We start from the raw sequence: 27,643 nt of genomic DNA on the forward strand, positions 1-27,643 counted from the left end.
AAACTAAGTCAAAGTTTAAACATTCTTGCTTTACTGGTGGCTTCAAAAGCCAGTACATAATGAACACAACAACAGATGTTACAAAATTTTGGAATCATCAAACTATACTGTAACGCAAATAAGAAATAATTATAGTTATGTCATCTTTCCAAAACTTTGCATTCAAATAGACATACATTCATGTCTCTTTAAAAGTAAAACAAGTAGAGTGTAAAATGAAATAGTCATTGTTATTATATAATATTCTATGCCATTAAGTTATTTTTCAAGATATTACAAATATTTGTGCTGCTATTTAAACAGGAGACCTTTTTGTTAGTTTAAGATACTGAAATAAATTCTAAATGGTAACTAATTATAATTTCTCATGCGATATAATGTAAAACTAGTGCTTGTGAATACTCTTTTAAGACGAAAATTTGCAGCACTTAACGGTATCTAAAATGAAAATGTATAATTCAAATTTGAATAAAATTTAACAGTATGATTTTCATGACCATGTAATTAAAATATATCAAAATAAAGAAAATTTAACCATTGGTTTTAGATTAATTAAGGTTTAAGTATGTTTGACAGAGGTATAAATTGATAAAAATCTTAGATGACGTCATAATATTTGACCTTTGACCTGTTGATATGACCTTGAAATTTGTTTGACATAAAGCCTAAACACTGGTGGTGGTTGTGTCCAAATTTCAGGTCTAAACTATGAACAGAACAAAAGTTACGCATTTTTAAATGATATAAGGCTAAATTGCACAAAAATCATATGAACACCATACAAACGTATGTTTCAAAATATTCGAAATACGTTGTATCCTAAATTTATTTGGCCTTGAGTAATTGATGGGTATGATTTATATTTTGTTCTTAAGATAATGGATTGAAATTAATTTTTTCATAATATGAAGTCATTATTTTGTGTATTTGAGAAAATATTTTAAATAATTAATTTCAGGGGTGTTTCATACTACCTTAATATGCCGAAATATATCGATAGAAATATCAAAATATTGTTTAGATATGTTTTTTAGAACATCATGAATATATCGTAATACACAATTTAATCTATAAAATCTAGAAGTTTGGTCTGCGCTGAAAATAAGGAAGCTAAAGTAACAGTACTCTAAAACTATAGTGAGTTATGAAAATAATTCATTTCTTTCTTGAAAACCTTCTGCCACAAAATATAGTCCCTTACTGAACTATGAAAAATTTAATTTTTACGGTTTGTAAACTGTAGTTAACGATTCGATAACTAATAGTTAGCTATCTGTTAACTATAGTTTACATCCGCAAAACGTATTTAAAGTTATCAAACTATAGTTTACGAATGAAAATCTAAATTTATCCGTCTGCAAATAACTTTAACGCACAGGCACTTGTTTCTGAGAAAAAAAAATTACCCTATAGTATATATAATAATAAATAAACATTATCTTTAATTTTTTCCAATTAATCCTTTTTATAAGGTTATAGTACAAGTTTGCACAAGCACAATTTCTTACTATATTCAGTTTTGAATTTTTTAAACAAATGATTATAGAATCAAATATTGCCTTTGCTTGGTAGTATCAAACGCACAACCTATAGAGCCTAGTGCTAGAAGGTTACCTAATGTCGAATGCTCCAACCACTGAGCCATTTCAGTCACTGCAAAAGGCATTACATGTACATGTATTCAAATGCTTTATCCGATTTTGCTCACGGATTTACGGGCTTGTATAATTTTTATAAACGACCAAAAGTTGGAATACAAAATAACATTTCTTAATGTATAGTGGACCACCCCTCCACACGTTTTTGTTAATTGAAATCGGTTTGTTTTCCATTAGACCTTATTTTGACCATGACAAAGATATGGAGCAGAGACTTCTTCTGTAAAAGAAAAGGCATCGAAGTCCTAGAATATGAAACTTTTTGGAGATTTTGATACGCAAAAAAAATGAACATATTCCAAACATTGAACACATTATTGAACATATTATATCTTGGCAAACAAAAAAGCTAACACTTTTATGGAAATGCCAGACAATTAATTCCTTTAATTTTTCTAAGCTTTTTTATGTCGCAACAATACTTGAAAGCCCTGATCAAGCTATATTCAAACAAGTAAAAAAAAATATTTTCTCATTTCTATTGGGGAAAAGAGAAAGAATAAAACGTAAACTCTAATAAGACATATATCACATAGAGGGATTGGTATCACTGACTATAAAACTAAGGTCAAAGCTTTAAAAGCATCAAGGGTTTCAAAACTTATTCAGTCTAACAATCAAATCAAATTAAATCAATTCTAGAACGCTTACATAGAAAGGTATAATGTGGATATCTCTTATTTATTAAACACTTATATATTACAAACACACTATCTCTAAATATCAAGTACCTCCTAAGGTTTTATAAAGAAGTAATATGCGCTTTTAATGAGTGTAAATACATTGATCGAGAAAATATCCAGTTTCAGAAGATATGGTTCAAAAGAAACATAATGTATAAAGGAAAAATATTTTTTTTCAAATTGGATTGAAATCGTATTGAGTACTCTGTGAGTGATTTATTCAATTTAAATGGATTCAAAACAATAAATGAAATTAAAAAGAGTCTAATATCTGGGACAAAAAATATCTATGTGCATTATTAACTCTTAAAAGTGACCTTATAAAATATGTCTTACAGAATATAACACACAATAGCAGTACAAAGTTGCTTTTCAATTTTCATGGCTATTTCGAACATGTTAAAAAAATTCTGATTTTTTAACAACATTAATTGCAAAAAAACTCAAAAGAGCCTAGAATGGAAAATATTTGGTCCAAACTTTTTTGTATTGATGACCGTCAATTATAGTATATCTACCAAGAAAAGGTGAAAAAGATCTACTTTGATAAAAATGAATCAGAATTTAATTACAGTTTAATGCATAATATTTTATCTTGCAAAAAATGTGTAAGTAAATGGAAATAGAATTAAGATAAAAATTGTCTGAACTGTAATGTACAAGGAAACTTTAAACATCTAATTTTTGATTGTTGTATACTGAGTATCTAACCCCATTGGGAAGAAAGTATCTGAGATCTTTAATATAAATGTAACATGGAAAGTTAATGTTATGGGTTTTCCAGCATATTGCAACAAAGCACTTTTATCTTTAATAATGTTTTATCCTTTGTGGCTTTTATATGTACACATATAAAATAAAATGCAGAGTTCTGAATGACATTGTAACATATAATGGTTTATTATGTTTCTTGAAAAGTGAACTTAAACAGTTTTATATGACAGCAAAGTCAGTAAAAAGCATTACGTTTGCTTTTGAAATTCTTAATATATTGAACGAAAATTTGTAGTAGAACTTCAATCTATATTTGTCTAAAGGTGACCAGGCCTGTAGATTATTAAACTGGTAGAGGACTCTCTAGACACTTATACTGATCCCCCCTACAAAAAATCTACTAGAAAAGTGTACTGCTGTTACATGTACTAGCTTGATTTATGTACAAATCTAAATCAATTATGTATTTTTTTAATATAAGAGTAACAACATGTTCTTTTTTCTTCTCCATTTTTGGGAGTTGATTTTAATCAACTCTCCTATGCAGTTACTCAGACAAACCGAAAGTGAAACAGTGTTTGGACCTCAGCACAAATCATTGCTGCTGACAAGACATAGTTCTTGAAAATAATCGATAAATTCGATGTAATGTATGCTAAAGCATTGTTTTTCAAGGAATCTTGTTTATAAATACCTTGAAAATAGTCAGATTTTAAATGGTACGAAGAATTTCAGTATTTTTTGTAGTCGTATATATTCCTACGCCAGAGTTCAATATAGTCTTGTTCAACTTGACGCTCGGCTGTCTCCGTAAATCCTTGTCGGAGATTTACGGTGTCAGCCGAGCTTTTGGTTGTTCATTATTGCCTGGATCCATACAATTTTTATAGAAATATTTCTATTACTGATACATAGTTTGATTGAATTAATTTTATCTTTAAATATTATTTAACATGATTCATATGGGGTTTCTCGGCATTCTTGTCGAAAAAGTCCAAAAGTTCATATTATAAAAATGTGCGTAATTCAAATTAGAAACTACTTGTACTTCTAATGCAAAATAACATATCGTTGATTTTAAAATAGATAAACATCGACAAAATCAACTCCCGTCAGTTCTTCTGTACTTTGATCACTTTACCATTGACAGCTTATGATGAAAATTTACTTGTAAATGTATACTTTTTTGCCCGAAATATTTTGTAACGAAAAAACTAGTATTTAACTCTAAAGGTGAACAGGCCTTTCAATTATTAAACTGGTAGGAGGATTCTCTAGACACCTTTATTGATATCCCCCGATGTAATAACCTGGGGTTTTTTCTTCTATCTTTATCCACATTAATATCGACTGGTGTACCATACAACCTTAAATAAAAGTTATACATACACAGAAGTTGTTTTCAATGCTTCAAATACATGTATACCTATAAGGGTCGATTATGTTGACATTTATATTATACGGACCAAAACACTCTTTTCCGTATATTTTTAATAGCAGAGCAACGATACATAAATATATCATATTAAACCAATGAACAGTTTTCAGCAATGATAGATTTACAGATGTTACAAGAACCGGAAATAAAGATATATACATGTACTGCAGTATTTATTCATATTACACATTCCACTGTTAGACTTCCGAACAGGTTTTGAAATCGTTAAATCTGCTATAAGCCTCGCTCTGGATACCAATATCCGTATCCGGTACCCGCAGCAGTGTAGGATACTCCGATACTTTGACTTGAGGAACTTCTAATATTGTTGTTGTTGAAATATCCACTTAAAAAATAAAAAGATTGTATCATTTTTTTGTACTGTATGTATGTGTAGTGTTTAGTTCTGTAATTAATACTTACACACAGATCTACTGTAGTATTAGAGAGTGTGTTGAAGAGAAGACTTTAATATACATACCATTTGTTTGGTTCAAGTTGCTAATTTTCCTTTGTTTTCTCTTAAATCTGGATTCAAACAATAACAAATTCTAGGTCATGTGTTGAGATTTAAAACTTTTCATTAAAGTAAATATAATTTTGACTTTAACTAGACCGTTTCATATGACAAGTATGCCAATTTTAAATTGATTGGATTTTAAGAAGTTCATATAATCAAATTGCTTCATGTGTTATAACTGGAATATCTTTTTTCATCCATCAATTGTAAATATTTAATCACGTACTTGATAATTACCGCCAAAATGAACGCAGAAAAAAGTAATCCAAGAGCAAGGCCAACGGGTGTTTTCCAGTTCACTGTTCAAAATTATAATGCAAAAAAAACCCACTTATGAGAAATTAAAATCAGCTGTTCTAAAGTTTATAAATTAGTTGTTGACATATTTATAACTCAATACAACTGTCATGTGTCAAAGAGGAGATTGTTCCATAAACTAAGATAGTACTTTACATTCACTTCCTCAACATCAATATGGTACTTGATAAATTTCAGTACATGTACCAGGGTAATTCCTTTGAAAATTTTAATCAAGTTTTTTTTTTCAAAATCAATTATTTGTAATTAGACCAATAATAGTTAACCTACCTAAATCTTTTGGAAAACTCGCGATCGGCTGCGTAAAATTAGCTGTAAAGAGAGCTGTAAAGAGAAGAATCAATGAACGATCTACAACAGATACATATAAACTAATAATTTATCTTGAATTAGACGTTTTTGACAATAAACTTAAACAAAAAAAAATTACCAAAGCAAGACGTTCTTTTTTAAGAATAGTTACCAATGCAACCAAGGGTTTTATCACAGATTTCATTTCCATTGCAGTTGCATCTTTCTAGGCAAAATTGACCATACCTCTCATGCGGGCAAGGTTCTTGACAGTTTACCCCAATAAATCCCTTCCAGCAATCTAATTCATTAAACGAGTATATATCAATATTTAATTAAAGAATGTTTTAGGGAAAAGAAATGGTTAAATAGACTCAGATAAAGGAGTTTGAAAAATAAAACAAATTACCTATACACTGTTCTGCTTTCCACTGATTGATACAACAATTCCCACTTCTATTCGAATATCTGCAGATAATTTTAACAACCTTTTTTTACAAATAATATTTTTTTCAAAAATGTATGGAATATTTCACTCTACAAAAATTACTTACTCTTTTTCAGCCACACAAGAATCTACAAAAGGTTTTTTCTTGATATATACTTGATGTTGTTTCTTAAGTTATGTTAAGAAAAACATTGTAACCGTATAATTATAATAATTCGGGTCCATCTGACAGTGCTCATAAATTCACCTCGAATTTATCAACACCACCGGGTGTTCAAAAACAAAGTAGTTTACAAAATGGAGTCGCTATATATTAATCAATTATAAGTTTTGCCTAAAAGACATTGTATATTTCTTCTATGAAATACTGTATTGTTGGTTAATAATTATATGTAACGAGGATTAGCTCAAATCTCAGAAGTTATGAATAAATCTACATTCGTTTGCATTTATTTTTTCATAAGAAATTGCATTAGTAATCATGGACACTCCAGCAATAAGTTCGAGATAATACAGGTCCGAGAAGATTTATAATTACCATACTCGTCTTTTAAAACATATGGGTCAATAATGCAGCCCTTTGTTGGATTGCAAACGTGGAAGCGGGAACAATCACATTTTCTATTGCAGAGTCCGCCATAATAGTTCTTAGGGCATCTTGAGTTGCAGTTGTAACCAAAGGTACCGGCGGGACACTCTAGGGCAAATAAAGCGTCAATGTTAATGATGTGTTATATAATGCAAATCTCATATGTCTTTTAATAATTTTCATAATTTCATTAAATCTCTAAATATAAAAAAACACCACAACCCCCCCCCCCCCAAAAAAAAAAAACCATGTTGATACTTTTTCAATTAAGCATTGATCTAATCGTGAACTAATTAAACAATTTTGCCTACACATGTACGCTTCATATTTTTGTTCTTTGAATTTCTAGGTTTGAAATTTATGCATGAAACCGTCGTCATCTCATTATCAATACAGTCACGTTAACTACTATACTATAAATATACAATACGATACTGTCTGTATACCAGTATTCTGTTTATTTAATGAGACCCTAAAGTCACACAAATAAAATATCTTGTTCGTCGAACATCCTATGAAAAAAGGTAGGAGCGGGCGAGCGATTAAATAATAAAATTATTTTTATTTGTTTGCAAAGTTTTCAGCGGTACGTAAAAAAATTTGTGCGGACGATTTTCTACTTGTTTCTGATTTATATTTCAAAACTATATAAATACGAAAAATAGAGCGGAAATAGAACAGAAAACAACGCCGAAATACCCGGATGCAGGATATTGATAATAAAATTAATTTTACAGTTTTATTAAAATACGAGCGCGCGGGGAACGACAAACAAGAAATTATACAGGTGTGGCCTAATATTACTCGAGAGGAAAAGGATATTTACTAGTAGATCTAAATATATTCTTAATGCCCAATTGATATTGTTTACCTATACATTTTCCATCCTGGTAAACATAGTTTTCACAACAAATTCCCCTTGTATCGCTGGAAAGGAAACATTCTGAAGATAGTTCAAACATGGCTCTTACAATGGCAATCATATAAATGAAACTTAAAGACTTGTTAATGCAAGAAATGATAAGTGATAAATACACTTACTTGCAAAATCCGATGCTAGGATCAAACTTCAAAGTTTGTACATGCATGTATGTTAAAAAAATGACAAGGACGGGACGCATAATGAAATGACTACAACATCAGACTGTATTGTACATATACATTTCGAATGTGAATAAGACAATGTTCATTACTCTAATAGGAACAACTTAACTCTAGTACAAATACCCAAACGTAAAGGAAACGTAAATGTCATGCATGTAGTACATCGTATAAACCATAAAACGTTTTTAATGATTCTGTACTCATGCATGTGTTATTTCAAAGAAGTGCTATTAAACTTCGCAAGTGCATACTTAAGTATGAACACTTAAATTAATTTTCATGATTTGTTGCTAAAATTGGTAACACTCCTATGGCATATATATATATATATATATATATATATATATATATATATATATATATATATATATATATATATATATATATATATATATATATATATATATAAAAGCACTAAAAATAACCAACGACACGAACAATAAAGTAAAATATTGTCAAATTTTCGGGACAACCCGTCCCTTCTTCAGGACAACAAAATAAAAACTACATAAGAAAGAAGAAAAACATCTACAAAACTAGCACTAGACTAAACTAAATGATATATAAAAACTAGATAATGTTTAAACACCGGATCAAAACGTGGCAGCTACATCTTTATATTTAAGAAGTCGAGCCCGAGAAAGAAAAATCCCGTCCGACGCAGCGGACGGTCTATGAAGAAGTGCTGAAAGATAACGCGAACGAATTAACTTGCTAATTGGGGGTTGCTGTTAATTAAGTTGTACTAGTAAGATAATTCGTAGTGAAAGTTTGTAGGGAAGATTGGCCCTGTAAAAGACCACATAAATAATCATGAATGTAAAAACTAATGGAAGTGAAATAAAGCAAAAGAACAAAACCGATTAAGGAAATAGCTAATAATTTGAATAAATAACATGATTTATAGTTTGTACATGGACCGAAAAAGATGAAGATGGTGATATTGCTACGAAAACAAATCAGTACTTAGTTGATGTTCATTTTGGTGAAGTCACTTAATTTGTTAATGCCGTCAGGGCGGAATGACTTCAGTCTATGCATCCAAAATTTTTCTTTGTTTTTTCTCTCCGCATCTGTCCAGTTAGGGTTGTGATCAATGACCAAAACCATCATGTCCTCCCATTTGTGATCATCTAAATTAAAATGTTCCCCGACGGGTTCTTTAATTTTCTTAGTTTTGATGGTGGAACGATGATTATTGATGCGCCTGCGGAGGTCTCCTGTTTCCCCTACGTATTGTTTCTGACAAAATTTACAATTGATGAGATATACACAATTGTCCGTACGACAAGAAGTATTTGCGAAAATTTTGTAAGTACGGCCAGTAATGGGGCTAGAGAAGTCGTCTGCATCAGAGCTGTGTTTGCACAACAGACATCTGGTGTCAGAACAAGTTCTAAAGCCACCATTAGGCAGAGGGTTCTTTAGTTTGGTTCTTACCACCATGTCCTTAAGGTTTCTAGGGCGCTTGAAAGCTGCCATCGGGGGGGTTTTGAAAACCTCAACCATTTTATCATTGCTGTAAAGGATTGGTAGGTTCTTCTTTAAAACTGCATTTAGGCCCCTAAGGACAGGGTGGTAAGTAGTGACAAATGGGACCTTGTTGTCTTCGTTTTTGGGTTTATATTTCAGAAGGGATAAACGATCCTCTTTAGCTAAACCATCAATTGCATTTTGTACAGAGTGCGAGCTGTAGCCCCTGGCACATAAGTGGGATTTTAGGAGTTGACTTTGCTCAGAGTATAGTTCTTGAGTTGAACAAATACGTCTGACTCTGGTGGCTAGGCCTTTTGGTATGCCTCTAAACGTATGAGGTGGGTGGCAGCTAGACGTCATTAAATAGAGGTGGGAATATGTAGGTTTAGTATGAAGATTGAAATCGAGTTTACCATCGACTAAAGTTGAAGTAGTGTCAAGAAACGTGTTGTTGAATGAGGAAATTTCAGTCGTAAATTTGATAGAATGATGGAAAGAATTGACAAAGGTAATAAAATCATCGAGGTTGTTTCTGTTGTCAACCCACTTCATTTCGATGTCGTCTATGAAGCGCAACCAACTAAGAGGTTTGAAGGGTGACTGTGTTAGTAGGTTACGCTCTAGATTACCCATGAATATATTGGCATAAGATGGTGCCATTTTGGTGCCCATAGCAGTGCCACTGACTTGAAGGTAGTGTTCTCCATTGAACATAAAATTATTGAATTTTAGAACATGCTCTAGGAGCTTGGTGAGAGATTCAGTTGAAGGGATCTGAACCTCTCTAGCGTCCCATACCTCTTTACAGGCTGCAATACCTTCGTCATGCGGAATGTTGGTGTAAAGGGATGTGACATCCATCGTCACGAGAATAGTATTATCTGGAAGATTTGAAGATGGCGTTTTGTTAAGATAATCCGTTGTATCTTTAAGATATGACGGTAAATTTTCAACATGTGGACGGAGATGAAGGTCGATGAATTCTGAAATTTTTTCAGTGGGATGTCCAATGGCACTTACTATGGGACGTCCTGGCATTCCAGGTTTGTGAATTTTTGGAAGAACATAAAATTGGCCGGGCTTACAGTTGATAGGAAGAAGGGTAGAATAAATATTGTAACCAATTTCATTATTTTCAAACATAGTATCTAATGTTTTGGTAATAGTATTTGAGAAGTCATCTGTAGGATCAGTGTCAAGCTTTTGGTAAAAACGTTCATCTGACAATTGTCTGTATGCTTCTGCAAGATATTTGTCTTGGTCCATCACAACAATTGTTGACCCTTTATCTGCTTTTTTAATGACGATGTCTTCCCGGTTCTTTAGGGTTTGTAATGCTGATCTTTCTTCTTTATTTAGATTATCCGGGTGTCTGTGTTGTTTGGAAAGGAGTTTCTCGATGTCTGACTCGACAGCTTCTATATATGATTCTAAGGCTCCGCATTTACCAGGGGCTGGTTCCCAGTTGCTCTTAGGTCTATATAGTTTATGGTTTTCAAGGTCTTGTTAAGAAGTTTGGGACTTGTCACCTACATCAGAACTGGAGTCTTTTCTAGAGAAATGTTCTTTCAGTCTAAGTCAACTCCTAAAATCCCACTTATGTGCCAGGGGCTACAGCTCGCACTCTGTACAAAATGCAATTGATGATTTAGCTAAAGAGGATCGTTTATCCCTTCTGAAATATAAACCCAAAAACGAAGACAACAAGGTCCCATTTGTCACTACTTACCACCCTGTCCTTAGGGGCCTAAATGCAGTTTTAAAGAAGAACCTACCAATCCTTTACAGCAATGATAAAATGGTTGAGGTTTTCAAAAACCCCCCGATGGCAGCTTTCAAGCGCCCTAGAAACCTTAAGGACATGGTGGTAAGAACCAAACTAAATAACCCTCTGCCTAATTGTGGCTTTAGAACTTGTTCTGACACCAGATGTCTGTTGTGCAAACACAGCTCTGATGCAGACGACTTCTCTAGCCCCATTACTGGCCGTACTTACAAAATTTTCGCAAATACTTCTTGTCGTACGGACAATTGTGTATATCTCATCAATTGTAAATTTTGTCAGAAACAATACGTAGGGGAAACAGGAGACCTCCGCAGGCGCATCAATAATCATCGTTCCACCATCAAAACTAAGAAAATTAAAGAACCCGTCGGGGAACATTTTAATTTAGATGATCACAAATGGGAGGACATGATGGTTTTGGTCATTGATCACAACCCTAACTGGACAGATGCGGAGAGAAAAAACAAAGAAAAATTTTGGATGCATAGACTGAAGTCATTCCGCCCTGACGGCATTAACAAATTAAGTGACTTCACCAAAATGAACATCAACTAAGTACTGATTTGTTTTCGTAGCAATATCACCATCTTCATCTTTTTCGGTCCATGTACAAACTATAAATCATGTTATTTATTCAAATTATTAGCTATTTCCTTAATCGGTTTTGTTCTTTTGCTTTATTTCACTTCCATTAGCTTTTACATTCATGATTATTTATGTGGTCTTTTACAGGGCCAATCTTCCCTACAAACTTTCACTACGAATTATCTTACTAGTACAACTTAATTAACAGCAACCCCCAATTAGCAAGTTAATTCGTTCGCGTTATCTTTCAGCACTTCTTCATAGACCGTCCGCTGCGTCGGACGGGATTTTTCTTTCTCGGGCTCGACTTCTTAAATATAAAGATGTAGCTGCCACGTTTTGATCCGGTGTTTAAACATTATCTAGTTTTTATATATCATTTAGTTTAGTCTAGTGCTAGTTTTGTAGATGTTTTTCTTCTTTCTTATGTAGTTTTTATTTTGTTGTCCTGAAGAAGGGACGGGTTGTCCCGAAAATTTGACAATATTTTACTTTATTGTTCGTGTCGTTGGTTATTTTTAGTGCTTTTTTATATCTCATCTTATAACCTTGTATCTTTTGATCCGACACTTTAGATAACGAGTTTTGTTGGTTTGCTAGTGCTTCTTATATATATATATATATATATATATATATATATATATATATATATATATATATATATATATATATATAAATATATATATATATATATATATATATATATATATATATATCTAGGAAATCGGAGTTATGAGAGTTGGATGTTTGTAGTCATTTAGATTTTAAGCCATAATAATCTCTGTTAGATAAAAAACGTCGTGTAAAGATTTTTTAAGATATTAAAATAAAAAATTATTTTACTTAATAATACTTTATGACTGCTTGTAAAATCATATCTAAAAATGTACAGGTAGATGTAATGGGTAATCTGTTGACCACCCAGTCTCCTTAAATTTGCTGTACTGCTAATCGACTTATCCTGGGAACAGAGATACTACATAATGTTTCACAATACTTATCGTCAATGTATTCATGTTGATTAGGAATCGCCAGCATATTAATTTGATATCAATGTACATGCATTCGTTATTGCAAAATACATTTAAAGGAGACAACCTTTTTATCGATATTGGATACACGTACATATCGTTTTAAGGGGTATTCTAGCTTGTCATTATCTGTCAATATTATCGATGATATAATTATAGAAATCATATAGATATAAATATTGATTCATTATCGTCAATTGTTTCATTCTATCAGATGTTAGGGAGCATACCTTGGTACTGATGTCGTTAAAATAAAAAAAAAAAAAACGTGATTTCGGGCCCCTTTTCAATACAAATTAAGTTCATATCAGAGGGTTCTTTCCAGCTAATAATTGATCAGAACTGTGGATACAACGGATTTAATTGTTTTAATTAGAACTTACAACCAAAAAATTATTTGTTAATCGCTTTACAAGAAGATGTGTTAAAATCAAAAAAGCTATTTAAACAATTTAAATATAATACTATTCCATATTTATCAAAATTTATTTTAATTTTCATCCTTTTAAATTCCTTTATTGAATATTAAAATGGATGATTTTGAATTTGGTTTTGATTTTGAATTATTTCCACCAACATTTCATAGTGTCGAATTGTTTTCTTAGATTACTAAGATGGATAAAAACCAGAAAGAGTGCTTTTAAAGAACTGTTACCGAGGCAACCATGGCGTCCATCACAGATTTAACATCCATAGCATATGTATTGTCTAAGGCAGAAATGACCTCTCATGTGGGCAAGGAGGCTGACAATGGTCTCCAAAATATACCGCCAAGCCATCTTATTGACCAGCAATCTCATTGATTTAACGAGAATTGCATGTTTTTGACAGCAAAGCGGTTTAATTAAAACAAATAAAAGAGTTTAGAAAAAATTCGTGTAGACTATTTCACTTTCCACTGATTAATACAACAATGCACTCTTCTGTTAGAATTTCTGCTAAATATATATGATCATTGTTCTCTACAGACTAATATTTGGAGAGAAAAAAAATTTACATATGGAATTATCTTCATACAAATTAAAATGAATACTTACTCTTTTTCAGTCACGCAAGAATGTGAAATAAACATGAGGTTTAACATGTTATATTGCATGCAAACAGCACAAGTGCAAAATAATGCATTTTTAAACACTTAGAACTACACAGCTGCAGACTTATCGTGAAGATTTAAAAATCAGGAAAAATATGAAAGGGGTTCATTGGTGGTCATGTTCATTTGTTGAGGAAAAGGGCTAAATCGTGCACCTTTTAAAAACCCTTTGGGCTTCACATGATTTGATCCCGTGACCAACCAAGTTCATATCCCTGTAAACGTTTTCATGTATTTGCACTTCTTTCACAGGTATGTGTTATTTTGTTTTATTAAAATTCTTCCAAATGTGCTGCATACTCAGTAATATATCTTGTATTACAGATTCAATATTCCACGTTCTACTGTTAGATTTAAAAATTTCTATTGATCTTGTTTACCTATGCATTTTCCATTTCGAAGAACATAGCTTACACAACGAAGTCCCCTTTCAACAAAGAAAGGGGCACATAGTGAACTGATTACAACATCATATTGCTATATAATAATGCATACATCTTTCGAACAAAAATATGGCAATGTTTATTACTTTGACATTAGCAACTTAATAAATACCAAGATTAACCCGGAAATCCTAATGGCATATGTAATTACATCAACTATATCCAATACACATTTTCAAGAGATTCTTTCATGTATATATACCTACGTATTTATAAAAGCGTCATTAAACATCGGATAGATAACGATATTTTAGGAGTATACACTAATTGTCTTAATTAAGCCATTTGAGCTGTCCAAAGTCAATTCCATGTTTAACGTAACCCTCGCGCGTAGATTTTTGAGAAATTATGTTTTAAATAAAGCAAAATGACTATTTAATTTTTTTCCAGTTTCCTTTTACTAAATACTGCAATTTAATTGTAGAAATTCGAATTGTTTAGAGCACGTTATAGACTATTTACCGGGATATATGATATGTTCAATAGGATTGTCAGAAAAGATCATAATAATCATACAGGTAGCCTACTTGTCGCTTGAGTACTTACTGTATAAGTATTAATGTAAATGAATAATAACTCATTTATTCGAAAATTCTGTTTGTATCATTTTATCGCTTTTATTCGTAGGTTTAGTATTTTGAAGTTACGTTATTCGTAGAATGAATTTTGGGCGGGTTTACCTTTGAAAACTTCCTGATGGCAAAGATAAACGGTTTTGTATTTGATAGGATAAGTATTTTTTTCTTGACATGGCTTTTTGAATATAGACAGTATTAAATCTTCTTAAAATAAAGAGTTTTGTATAAAGTTAAAAGATACAGGAAAATAATTTTAAAAAATATCAACTGAAGATACATGTATCTAAACATAACACTTACAAGATAATAGTTTCTAGTTAATATTTTATTATCTAAAATTATAAAGAAGCTCTAATAGATAATTTGTCCACCACCTAGACCAATTTAATTAACTGTACTACTGTCTAAACTAATTTCAACAATCGTGGGAACAGCGACTGTGAGAAACATGATGTTCATCAACTGATATCGTCAATACATTACAATAAATGAAATTATCTATTGTGGAGTCGGTATCGAATCGCGTTAAAATTTATTCAGGAATGCCAGCAATTAACTTTTCCTTTTGATGTATGATTGAATTATAATACATTGAAAGGATATCATTTTTATTGTTGGATATATATCGTATCTAAGGGTCTTCCTTGCTTGTAATGTGTTAAAGGGACTTGGACACGATTTGACTTAAATTTTCAAATTTTGTTTTTTCATTTTCAATGTTTATGATGGTAAATATAGAGGATTATAATGCTATATCAAAATTTGAGAGTCAAATATCCAGTTATAAGCAAGATACAGAGTTCATAATTTCTGTTTTGTAAAGAAAGCTGGAATATTGTCATGTTTTACATATGTGTTGTATTGGTGAAAGTTCCAATCAAATGTAAATTTCTTTTGTGATAATAGTATTTATGAAGATACTGAATTAGTTTAAATTGTTTTTTGCATATCATTTTGTTTAAGAAATGGTAATTCTCTACTTAACATTTTTTGTAAACAACTATAAGGTAAAGCCATGACCGTCTGTCACTTCCGGTACGCTCAAACAGCATTTTTAGAAAATTGTGTTTAAAAAAAAATTCAAATTCAAATTTTTTTCCATCAGAATATGTTTTAAAATTCAAATTTTAATATGAGCAGGTCGTCCGTCACTTCCGGTCGTCACCGGAAGTGATTCTAAAATTTCGATTTTAAAGCATATACGTTTTGTAGACATTTTCTTACTGAACGCATAACTAAAAACCGTTTTAAAATCGAACATTACAGTTTTAAAATGACCGTTTCCGGAAATCTCAATATTGCAATGTGGGTCCAAAAATAAGTTTAAAAGGAAGTTTATATAGTAACTCGTACCAAATGTCAACATTTTGATTTAACCCTATCATTAATTCATAATCAAACGGAAGACAAACTCGTTGCTCGCAACGAAATCGTGTCTAGTTGTTTATAAATATTTATTAACCCTTTTACTCTGAGGTATTAAACCATTTTATTTCTTTTTTCAAAAGAATTTGAACTAAAAGTCACCAAAAGGATTAATGTTTAAGTTTGCATACATTTACATGTAATTTGAAAACTACATGCAGAACTTTGCAATATTGATATTGCAAATTCATATCAATAAATACATGTATTAAAAATATTTCAATGCATAACGACCTTGTCAGCAAATGCAAACTTCCACTGAGTCGCATGCTGACTGACGTTTTTCATACTAATTGTTAGACCATAATTATAATCACCTAATAATCATCTAATTGTCTACGGACTTTTCTTTTCCAGATTACCACAAAGAACACACGGCGGGTGTGTCCGGTCAGCAGAGGATGCTCACTTCTCCTCGGCACCTGATCCTACCTCGATCTTTTTAGAGGTCCGTGTTGTTGTGCTTTGAATTTGTATTTCGTTTTATGGATTTTTGAGATGGTTGGCGGTTTGTTATTGTCATTTTGTCATTATAAATATCAGTATATTTTATATTCGCTTAAATAAAACATGTTCAACTTTGAAATAATATAGTATAGATATATTTTCAAGTAGCGTATAATACATAGATTACATTAACAAATATATTTTTTCAAAATGTTGTGTAATAAATAACACGAATGATTTCTATCACATGTTTATTTCAATGACTGACTGTTTTTGAAGATAAAGCTAAAGCAAATATTTTGAAACGAAATTATATGATAACGGTTGCAAAAGGATATGTTTAATATATGAAAAACATATTTTACAATTAAGTGCAGGAAAAAAATTAGCCTATTGAAAAAGAAATGCACTTTGTCCTTGTAAACAAGCTTGATTATCTGAGCTAAACAAGCTGCAAAATGTATGAATATCTTTGTAGGAGATGATAAAATCGAATACAGGGATAAAACTGGATGAGGATACTTCATGAAATTGAGACATTGTTTAAATCCTGAATAAAAACCTATTGTTCGATATTAAGTAACTTAAATAAATACTTTTGTCTTCTCAAAACTAAATACTACACCAAGTTTATTTAGTCATTTGCTAGAGTGTTCTAGACCGTCATTACAGTTCATATACTGAAATAAAACTAAACGAATTAGGAGAAACACGACAATTGTTAAAAGATAACAAAATAGGCATGATACTATAGACTATATAAGTTTTAGGTTCAAATGAGAAAAGAATTTACAACATTGTTACAACATATCATATTGGTTAGAAATATGTAGAAGGTTTCTATAAAAAATATCATTAAATAAGCTCAACAAATAACATTAAGGAATGAATTTAAAGCGGGGTACATTTTGATACTTTCCGTATCTGAAAATTTTAGAATGAAAATCCTTTTAATTAATTCTATATACAAATGAGGTTAATTCAAAACTAGATTAACATTTTCATCTTACTAAACATATTTTATAAGCTGCATGAGATTATTTAGACGGAATTAAAATGCAACAATTGACATATTCTCCTTTGTTTTTGCATATCCCTTAAATTCGCTCTTCGGTCTTCTTTTTTTAAAGTTTAAAAAGTCACATTTACAACAGTTGATATGGTACATTGTCAAAGAAATCTAACGCCTCATGAAAATACACTTTTATTTGTTTAAGCGTTACATGTAAGAGGAATACTAGTAAATATAAAAGATCTCTCATGGTTTGTGATGTTATGTGGATTTCAACCCAAATGTTAAACTAAATTTCATAACAAATTTTCTTCAAATAGCGTATACCTAAAAGAGGCGTAATTCTATTTAATATTTAAACATTAAACTTTGGACAGGTTTTGAAATCACTGACTGTGCTGTAAGCCTCGAGCTCGATCTGGATGCCAGTTTCCTGTTCTCGTTGCAATGTAGGATACTCAGAAATTTTGACTTTTGGAACTCCTTGCCTTGTTTCCGAGGAAATGCCATACTCGTTATAAGTGTTGAAATGATATTGAACATCATTTACTTAAATAAAAAAAGATTAAAGTTAAAAACCAAGATCAAGTGAAATATATCATTAGATGGAGAAAGCTTATACATCCTCAGTACAGCTTCATACATTTTTTATACATCTATGTATGTATGCCTATATATATATATATATATATATATATATATATATATATATATATATATATATATATATATATATATATAAAGAAAAACAGGTATCTGATAATGACTACCTTACCACCTGTGTTACTCAAGTCGCCTTGCTTCTTTGGTTGTTTCTTTATTCTGGATTCAGAAAATTTTTATTTTACAACATATTATTAAATTGTAATAATTTAATCGAAAATCAAAATGTGATTTATCAAATATCTAGTGTTATTATTTTTGATAAAGTACATTAAATTCACAACAATGATCTCTTGTCGATTGTTTGGAAACAGGAAAATATGGAGAACACAATTCTTTACTTATTATAGAAAAAACACTGCAACTTAATAGAAATATTTAAGTTATATTGATCACAACAAAAAATGGAAAAGTAAAGTAAATAATTAATCATTGTGACCCTTGAGATAATAAAGATTTGTAAAATATATCATGGTCTTTGAAAAACAATTATTTTTTATTCAAAATTCTAAACAATAACAGTAAGTCATTATGAAAAGAAGAAATGACAATTGTTACATTTTTACATGTATCTGCCGGACATGGCAAAGTTAATCTAATTAAAAATTTTGAAAATGCTCTTGACAAATTATTAAGATGCATTAAAGTCGATAATTTAACTTTGTCAAGACTATAATGTAATTATGTAATGACTAAACTTACCTTTTAATTACATTTATTTCGATGATTGCGATAAAGATAATTCCAATGACTAGACCAACGACTGTTTCCCAGTTCACTAGTTCAAATAATAAATTATGTTAATAAAGTTACGTAATAAAGCATTGTTCTTATATTGCGTTTATTTAATGTTGAATGATAACATAATTGGTACTCCAAGAAACAATTTAAAAAGGGTTATTTAAATTTTGAAAACAGCAACATATGTTCAATTCAAAATCTGTTGCTCTTTATGTGCATATAATCTTCTAATATTTTACCTTTTCTTACTTTGTGGGTGATATTTAAATACAGAACTTATATCAAGCTTTTTAAAAATTTGCAATTTGTCAGAACTTGTTTCTTTTAATTTTGTATTATATAAAATGAAATATATTCAAAACAACAAGCAAGAGATATGCCAAACAACAAAGGTGGAAGAAATTGTCAAGAAACTTTTAGGGTTTTAAACGTCAAGTTATTAAAACAAACTAATAAGAGTTATTTTAATATCTATTCCATAAATCTTTTATTTCTTTTTTCTGTGCTTTTCAAATAAACACGCCAAAAATTTCGGTTTAGTTCTACATAGAGAATGTCATCATCAATAACTTGTTTAATGGGTTCAATAAAATTTTATTATCAGTTTAAAAATGATTACCTTAGATTGACCGTAATTCTCTGTTTTTGCGGTATAATACTAACATTTTCTGTCAGTTGAAAGTGAGTTTAAACTATCGATGTCACTTTCTGTCATTTTTGGTTGGTTAATACCGTTAGTATAGTAAGTACAGGTGAGAGGGTGACAATTAATCGACAGGTAAATAGATAGACTTAAGGTGGATCTCTAAATAAGTGTAGGAGATTTTTGTTGCATGCATTTGTTACTAATAATAGGCACAGAATTTAACAACAAAAGACCTCAAGGGCAATACTCATATTTTTTTAAAGAATTTTTAAAATATCAGTCTGCTTCCAGATAACCCCTTATATGTCAAAATTTTAAACATTTCTGTTTTTTAATTCTTATGAAAGTAAAATGTTATAAAGTTGAAAAATGAAAAACAAAATAATCTTGAATGAAATTTGTATGATTTTTATTGGAATCGACATAAATATGAAACTGAAATATTTAAAGATTCTATTAAGATAAACTGTTACATGAAATACTACAAAAATCTGAAAATAGAAACAATATTCTTTGGTTAATGAGATGGAGAAAGGAAATTGAATGAAATTGCAAAATTAAAGAAATACTGAATTATTGCAAAAATCTTGGTTTGAAAGATTTTGTTTAAGAATTGTCTTTCTTGGTTTTACTTGGTCTCAAATTTCTTGGGACCAATTTTCTAATTAATAAAAATGACGAAGAAAAATTAAAAAAGGTACGAGTCAATGCTAAAATATCGGTATAAGGTTAGTGGTGCTTATGATAATGTTTGAATTTGAAAAATTATATTTCTGATGAATGCATTATATTAAACTCTTTAAAACAAAATGTTAGTTGTTACATTGCCTTTTACTTTTTTATATACATCAGCAATTATAAACAAGAACTAAATGCATACATTAGATGTCCATATTGATACGTGTGGGAAAGAAAAACATGCTCCTTTTCAGAATTCTGTCGTTCCCTCATGTGGCTTGCAAATCCTGGCTTCCACTGATATTGCTACCTAGCTAAAAATACATTAGTTTAATGTCAAACTTTTACTGCAAACGTTTTAAATTTAGGAAGTTAGGCAATACACGAGATGGTACTACGGTACTTTAGTTTTATATTCATCATACATACATAGTTTAGGTAAAAATATTATATTTTCTTACCTTCATCGATAACCCGTCACATATTTATGATCGTCTGTTGCAGATAACATGACAAACATGTATTGCCAATAACAGGGAAACAGTATATTAATTAGATTTCACGTTTTCCGTACGAATCAGCTGATAAGCAATGTTGGGTGACAGTTTTAATCACGAAGAAAATTGACATTCTTTCAAAGCGTTTTGGTGATTTCATTCTCATTTCATCTCCCTCATTAGAAGAGTTCAATTAGACGGTGTATAGCTATTTTTTACCACGACATAATGCTATCAATCCGGAACAAAATGACGTTTCAAACGGATGTCAGACATGTTGTGACGATGTAGCCTTCCAGCTTAATACGAATATACTCTATGTATAAAAATATATTCTACCAGAAATTCAACAGAAGGTTTTTTACATCTGTAAATGTCCCCGATTGGAACGAATTGTAAAAACAAAACAAAGAGCGAAAGGGGGCGCGTCCAGCTAGCCCAATGTCCCATGGCAGTTTTACATATAAATATAGATTTAAAACTTGTTCTCTTCTACACTTATTAAGAACTGCTTAAAGTGGTAATTGATTCGAAACTTGTTATGCAGAGGGGGGTAAAGGTGTTACAGTAAGAAACATAACCAGTTAAGACAAGAATTTTATTTCAATTAATAAGGTCGTACTTACTGAAACCTTTTGTTTGACTCGTAGTTTCCTTTTCACCTATAGGTTTTTAAGAGGAAAAATATAAGATTAAGATTTTCAGAGATTTCATTTTCACAAGTTGACTTTGAAATTTTGTTTTCTTTAGATTCCGAATATTAAACAAAAACTAAGACTAGATGAGAAAAGCAGTGCCTTTAACAAAGATCTCAACAAGTTCTATATGCAAACATGGTAATAAAGTTATAACTTCAAATTCCATATTTGCGATCAAAACGATCGTAAATTGCTTGTTTATTGTAAACATTCCAACACTATTGATGTTGGATAATTTTCAAAAAATGTAAAAATAAAATGCAATTTAAAAAAAGTTTGTAGCATTTGAAAATGAAATTACCATGACAACCACGATATACATCACAAGTACCGGTGACAATTAATCACCAGGTAAACAGAAAGACTTAAAAAGACTATAATCTATGTACAAAAAAATATATACCATCAAAAATCAAACAGAATTTTTTTTTAATCTGTAGATGTCCCCAATAAGAACGAATTGTAAAAAATAAAAACATAAAAAGGGGACGCGTCCAGCTAGCTCCATGTCACATGACAGTTTCAAATAATATTTGATTTAAAACTATAGATTTAAAGCTTGTTCTCTTATGCAATACTGTCAAAAGTTGTACTTGAATGAAAACGTGTTACATGCGCGGATCCAGAAAATTTTTCCAGGGGGGATCCGAAGGATAATTGTGTTTGCCAGGGGGGGTCCGAGGCATATTTTCGCGATAATTTTACTATGTAAATTTAATAAATTTTCATTTTCCAGGGGGGGGGGGGTCGGGACCCCCCCGACCCCCCCCCCCTCTAGATCCGCGCATGTGTTATGAAAAAAGGGGGTATACGTATTACAGACAGAAAAATAACTAGTTAAGACAAGAAATCTTGGGGTTTTTTTATTTTAAAGAAGGAGTCTTTTCGGTTTTCGACGTGTCAAAAGTAAAATTGATTAAATGGTCATTAAATTAAGATGAAAGGAAATTAAAATATCATAATTTTTCTTTCTTTTTTCACAGTCATACAACTTGGCATAGAAAGAGTAATTAAAGTTTAGAATCTAACAAGGACAATATTTTTGGCGGAACATTGGCGTAGGAAAATATCACATGTTTTTGTAATTCAGAATTGTTGTAGATTCGTGAGTCTATTTAGCGTTTTTTAAACAATAACACAAATGTTGGATTTTTTCAACTAATGGGCATTAATGATAAGGATGATTAAGCACTAATGATAAGAATTGGATTTCAGAATATGTTTTTAAAATACGATTTGCCAATCAATTTACATTTTTATCAGGTTTTTTAAGCGCCCATTCTATAAATAGATTTGTGTGAAAAAATAACTAAAATCGCATTTTTTCTTTTATTAAATGGTCAATATATTAGTTTTTCTGTCAATTTATATCTTTATAGAAGGTCTTTATTATATGTAAAAATCAGAAATATTTCTATATTGAAAGTGTACAAAAGAAATCAAAATACCTTCAAAAAATTAAGAAAATTAGACGAAATGCGGGTAAGAAATATCAATTCTATTAAGTAGGAGAAGTTGATAGACATTCTAATATTCTTTCATTTTATTGAAGAATAGAAACTTCGTATCTTAAACATATGTATACACAACTGCAGATAACTACATTTATTTTTATCATTTTAAGCTAAGGAAAAAGGTAGGGACCTTGACCTGACCTTGATGCGAAAGCAAGAAGGTCAAATTTGATTAAACTGATAGTATCATTTGATTATATGATCTGTTTGACTGTGTCAAAATTTTATGAATTTCTTAATATAAGAAGGATGTCAGATAACGAGATGACTCCATCCTTTAATTTCCCAAGACGTCATACTAAGTTAACAACCACTAAAAGGTTTGATTAATAAGCTGGAGAATTTAATCAAACGCATATGTTTGATTGTAGTGTGTTATCATCTTTTTATTTCAATTAAATTTTCTTAAATAAGGTCGTACTTACTGAAACCTTTTGTTCGACTCGTAGTTATCATTCCATCTTTAAGTTTTTGAGAGGAACATTATAAGATTAAGATTTCTTAGAGAATTCTTTTTCAGAAGGTTGCTTTGAAAAAAATATATTCTTAAGATTCCTATTATTAAACAAAAACTAAGACTAGGTGACAAAAGCATTGCCTTTTACAATGATCTTAACAACTTCCATATACAAACGTTGTAACAAAATTACATGTATAACTTCAAATTCCATATTTACACTCAAAAACGATAGTAAATTACTTGTTTGGTGTGAACATTCCAACACTATTGATGTTGGATTAATTTCAAGCAATGCAATAAAAAAAACGTTTAAAGCATTTGAAAATTAAATTTCCCTGGCAACCACGGTGTACATGACAAGTTTCATTTGGATTGCAGTTGCATCTTTCAAGACAAAAACGACCAAAACTCTCCTGATCTTGCAAACAGTTCCTTTCACAATTTTCTCCAAAATATCCTGTCTAGCAATCTTCGAATTTTTATGGTAAAATAAGATTTTTTGGTATATTTTTGACTGATACAAATGACTTTACATGAAAAAATGTTATAAACAAAAACAAAAGAATACCTAACAAAAACAAGAAAATACCTGTACATTTTCCTCCTTCTTTTCGCTGATTTACACAGCACCCGTTGTTCATTTTATTTCTATGCGAACAAATTATGATCATTGTATTAACATTGTATCTATAGCATAATGAAATTAAATTTTACACAAAAAATTCTATTGCCATGGTGTGGGACACCTGTCCATAATTATGTAGATAAAAGAACATGATAATCAAAATACTTTCAACGTTTTAGAATTTTTAAATTTTAACATTTAACCAAAAAGTATTTTTTTAATTGGAAAGGAAAACATTATAAAAGCCCCAGTGGGATTCAAAAAGATTCGTAGATAACGATCTTCCCCATTGCCCCGCGGTGTTAGGTAACAATGTAGGGAAAGAAGAGATTACTAAAATTATCCTGATTTTATTGTTTATTTCCATCAGAAATACGTCACAATATGGAGGTGTACAATACCACCTAAATATACTAGTCAACAATTCTTACGCCCATTAATTGTATTACACTGTATGATCCTTCTATTAATTATTTTCACCATGACAACTATGAAGTAAAAAGAATTAAGAATAACAAGGCATTTTCTAAAACTTAATGAAACTTATTTTAAGGGTTTTATTTTTTTTAAAGGGTACCCTACGATATGAAAAATAATGCCTCGTGTGTTTACCATTCGCGTTAATAACAGCTTCTCATAAAGTTCACCCAATTGAATAAAAGACCTTTGTGGAGGGTTTTTTCATTTGTTTATTTTGTTTAGTTCTGCTATATTCCGGTTCACCAGTACAGCCTTCTGATGGGTGGCAAATTTCATAACGTGAGCAGTTACAAATTCCAGAGCATTGAATGCCATAATAACCCACAGGACATTTCATTGCGCAGTTGTAACCATACGTACCAGCAGGGCATTCTAGAATAGGAACATTTATTAATCTATGAGTTATAAACAATATACATAATATTTTTCAAATTTCAACTCGGTTTTCATTGAAAAAAAACGGTGAGAACAAGTTGAATAATGTCATAGTTACCGGGTAAACTTAATGTTATTAAGGTGATACAATAGTATGGATAAGTGAAATGGCATGAATTTCCGGGTTTTGTATGTATTTGTATAAAACTAAGTCAAATATTTCATTCGACATTGATATTGAAGATTTCACGATTAAACTTTGATTATGTAGACAAGATATCATCAATATCAATTGAAAAATTTTAAAAAGTTGTTTTAATCATATTTAATTTCATAATATGCCAACCATCATCAAGTGGTTTGATATTACTCCTATGTATAAGGCGTTTGATCTAAGAAGTACGTTAAACCTTCTCACCTGTGCATTTTCTGTTACGAAGAACATAGTTTTTACAGCATTCTCCTGTTTTATTGCTATACAAAAATCAAACATTGCATTGAAATTGAGTTACTTGTCTATGTGTCCAATTATAACGAGTTATCAAAACTTATTTACTTATTTGAATTAATCATTTAGTTAGACTTACTTGCAAGTGCCGGTATCAACTGCTTCCAAAGTATGAACAGATGTCAATAGAATGACCACGATGGAATCCATTGAAAACTGAATGCTACATGTACAGTTCGGACTCTTGTATATACATTACAGATTGATTGTACTTTAACAATGATAACTAGTACTTGTATAGCAATTAAAGCAATGCAAATCAATATAAGCAGGAACAGATGAAGTGGGTCATCAAGATTAAGAGTGTTTCTAGATATATGAATTGTACATTGTATGAATTTCTAAAAATGTAGGAAACATTGTGAATGTTACTTGTTATCTTTCCCAAGAAAAAAAAATTATGAATTGTAGCATTTTTCTTATGAGCATTTAAAATTTGCAAGATAATACAAGGACTATCGGCAGTTGCAATATGCACCAACAATCATTTTACCTCTAAATTAAGATTAAGTACGAAACGAACAAGGGTGGAACAGTGTGACTCAGTAAAACCAGACAATATACATGTGACCAATGGTTACCTAGACACCTGATTATTTCAATTAAAGTCACTTTGAAATACATACAACTTACAAATGTTTAACAGGCCAAGGTGTTAATAAAAGTTTCTTGGATCTTCTCTCCAACTTCTTGATATTTCTGTTGACTTTTTCCACATTTAATACATATCTAATATCTAATCTACATGTAATACAGGCATTAAATATACGTAACATACATATTTCCTCTTAATATTGCCATGTTGTAAATTTTAAATTTACCGGGGCAATCGGTTTTTAGAACGCAGTTCGCAGTTCGCAATTGAATAGTGAAGTGCGTTCTAGAACGCAGTTCGCAATTCAAAATTTAGAATTCATATTTGGGGCTCGAAATTTTCAGGGGCATCTACTGGTGGTATACCAATGCCATCATGAAAATTTGGTGAGGTGGTCTTCTCTGCTTTTTAAAATTTTGGCCTTTTCGCAAACGAATGGTGAACTGCGTTCTAGAACGCCGTTTGCAATTCAAAATTTAGAATTCATATTTTGGGCCCGAAATTTTCAGAGGCATCTACTAGTGGTATGTCACTACCAATGTGAAAATACGGGGATCCAGCTATCTCTAGTTTTTAAGAATCGGGCTTATATGCAATTAAATAGTGAACTGCGTTCTATCTAGAACGCCGTTTGCAATTCAAAATTTAGAATTCATATTTGGGGCCTGAAATTTTCAGGGGCATCTACTAGTGGTATTTCACTACCACTGTGAACATATGGTGATGCAGTTATCTCTAGTTTTTAAGAATCGGGCTAATATGCAATTGAATAGTGAACTGCGTTCTATCTAGAACGCAGTGCGCAATTCAAAATTTTGAATTCATATTTTTGGCTCGAAATTTTCAGGGGCATCTACTAGTGGTATTTCACTACCACTGTGAAAATTTGGTGAAGTGGTCTTCTCTAATTTTTGAGATTTTGGCTTTTTCGCAATTGAAGAGTGAACTGCGTTCTAGAACGCAGTTTGCAATTCAATATTTAGAATTCATATTTGGGGCCTGAAATTTTCAGGGGCATCTACTAGTGGTATTTCACTACAACTGTGAACATATGGTGAAATGGTCATCTCTACTTTTTGAGATTCGGGCTTATTTGCAATTGAATTGTGAACTGCGTTCTAGAACTTTTGTACATTTTGTAATTAGTATTTATATGTTTAGACCAGACAATGTCTACAGTTGACAAAATATCATAACATATCATGTCAGGTCTTTAATATTATGTATCAAAATTGTAATAGTAATTTGTCAATGGCCAAAAACTAAAACAGACTGTAAAAATGTCAATAATTGAGGAAGATATTAAGGAGGTTGGGGAAATAACGATTTATTTTTAGAGGGGATTTTATAAAACATGTTTAGACATTTATTTTACAACTTGATCTTCGATTACATGAACACGTAACAGATTTTTAAACAATAATATCCATCTGTCTTATGAAATAAATAAGTGTTTCAAAAGTGGTTCTACTTTCTAAAGTTAAGAATATCATCGAACGTCATTTTCCTTCCACAAAATTACGG

General features: G+C 30.8%; 1 protein-coding gene and 1 pseudogene across 2 annotated transcripts; both read right to left on the bottom strand.

The window, feature by feature from the left end:
* Positions 1-1,786: 1,786 nt before the first annotated feature.
* On the bottom strand, positions 1,787-8,033 carry LOC128179263 (multiple epidermal growth factor-like domains protein 10). Of its 2 annotated transcripts, none has more exons than XM_052846643.1 (10): positions 7,701-8,019; positions 7,531-7,586; positions 6,609-6,767; positions 6,177-6,198; positions 6,032-6,090; positions 5,795-5,923; positions 5,602-5,655; positions 5,240-5,312; positions 4,975-5,021; positions 1,787-4,839 (listed from the first exon to the last, which is right to left on the bottom strand). In XM_052846643.1, the coding sequence occupies exons 1-10, from the start codon at positions 7,778-7,780 to the stop codon at positions 4,691-4,693; spliced, it is 828 nt and encodes a 275-aa protein (XP_052702603.1). In that variant the 5' UTR covers positions 7,781-8,019; the 3' UTR covers positions 1,787-4,690. The 2 variants fall into 2 exon arrangements, with proteins under 2 accessions (XP_052702603.1, XP_052702604.1); XM_052846644.1 differs by having other exon boundaries at positions 4,773-4,839; positions 5,251-5,312; positions 7,701-8,033.
* Positions 8,034-16,954: 8,921 nt separating this feature from the next.
* On the bottom strand, positions 16,955-26,139 carry LOC128179262 (multiple epidermal growth factor-like domains protein 10; annotated as a pseudogene).
* Between the last annotated feature and the right edge of the window lie 1,504 nt (positions 26,140-27,643).

Source organism: Crassostrea angulata, chromosome 4 (genome assembly GCF_025612915.1).
Source record: "Crassostrea angulata isolate pt1a10 chromosome 4, ASM2561291v2, whole genome shotgun sequence".
Lineage (NCBI taxonomy): Eukaryota > Metazoa > Mollusca > Bivalvia > Ostreida > Ostreidae > Magallana > Magallana angulata.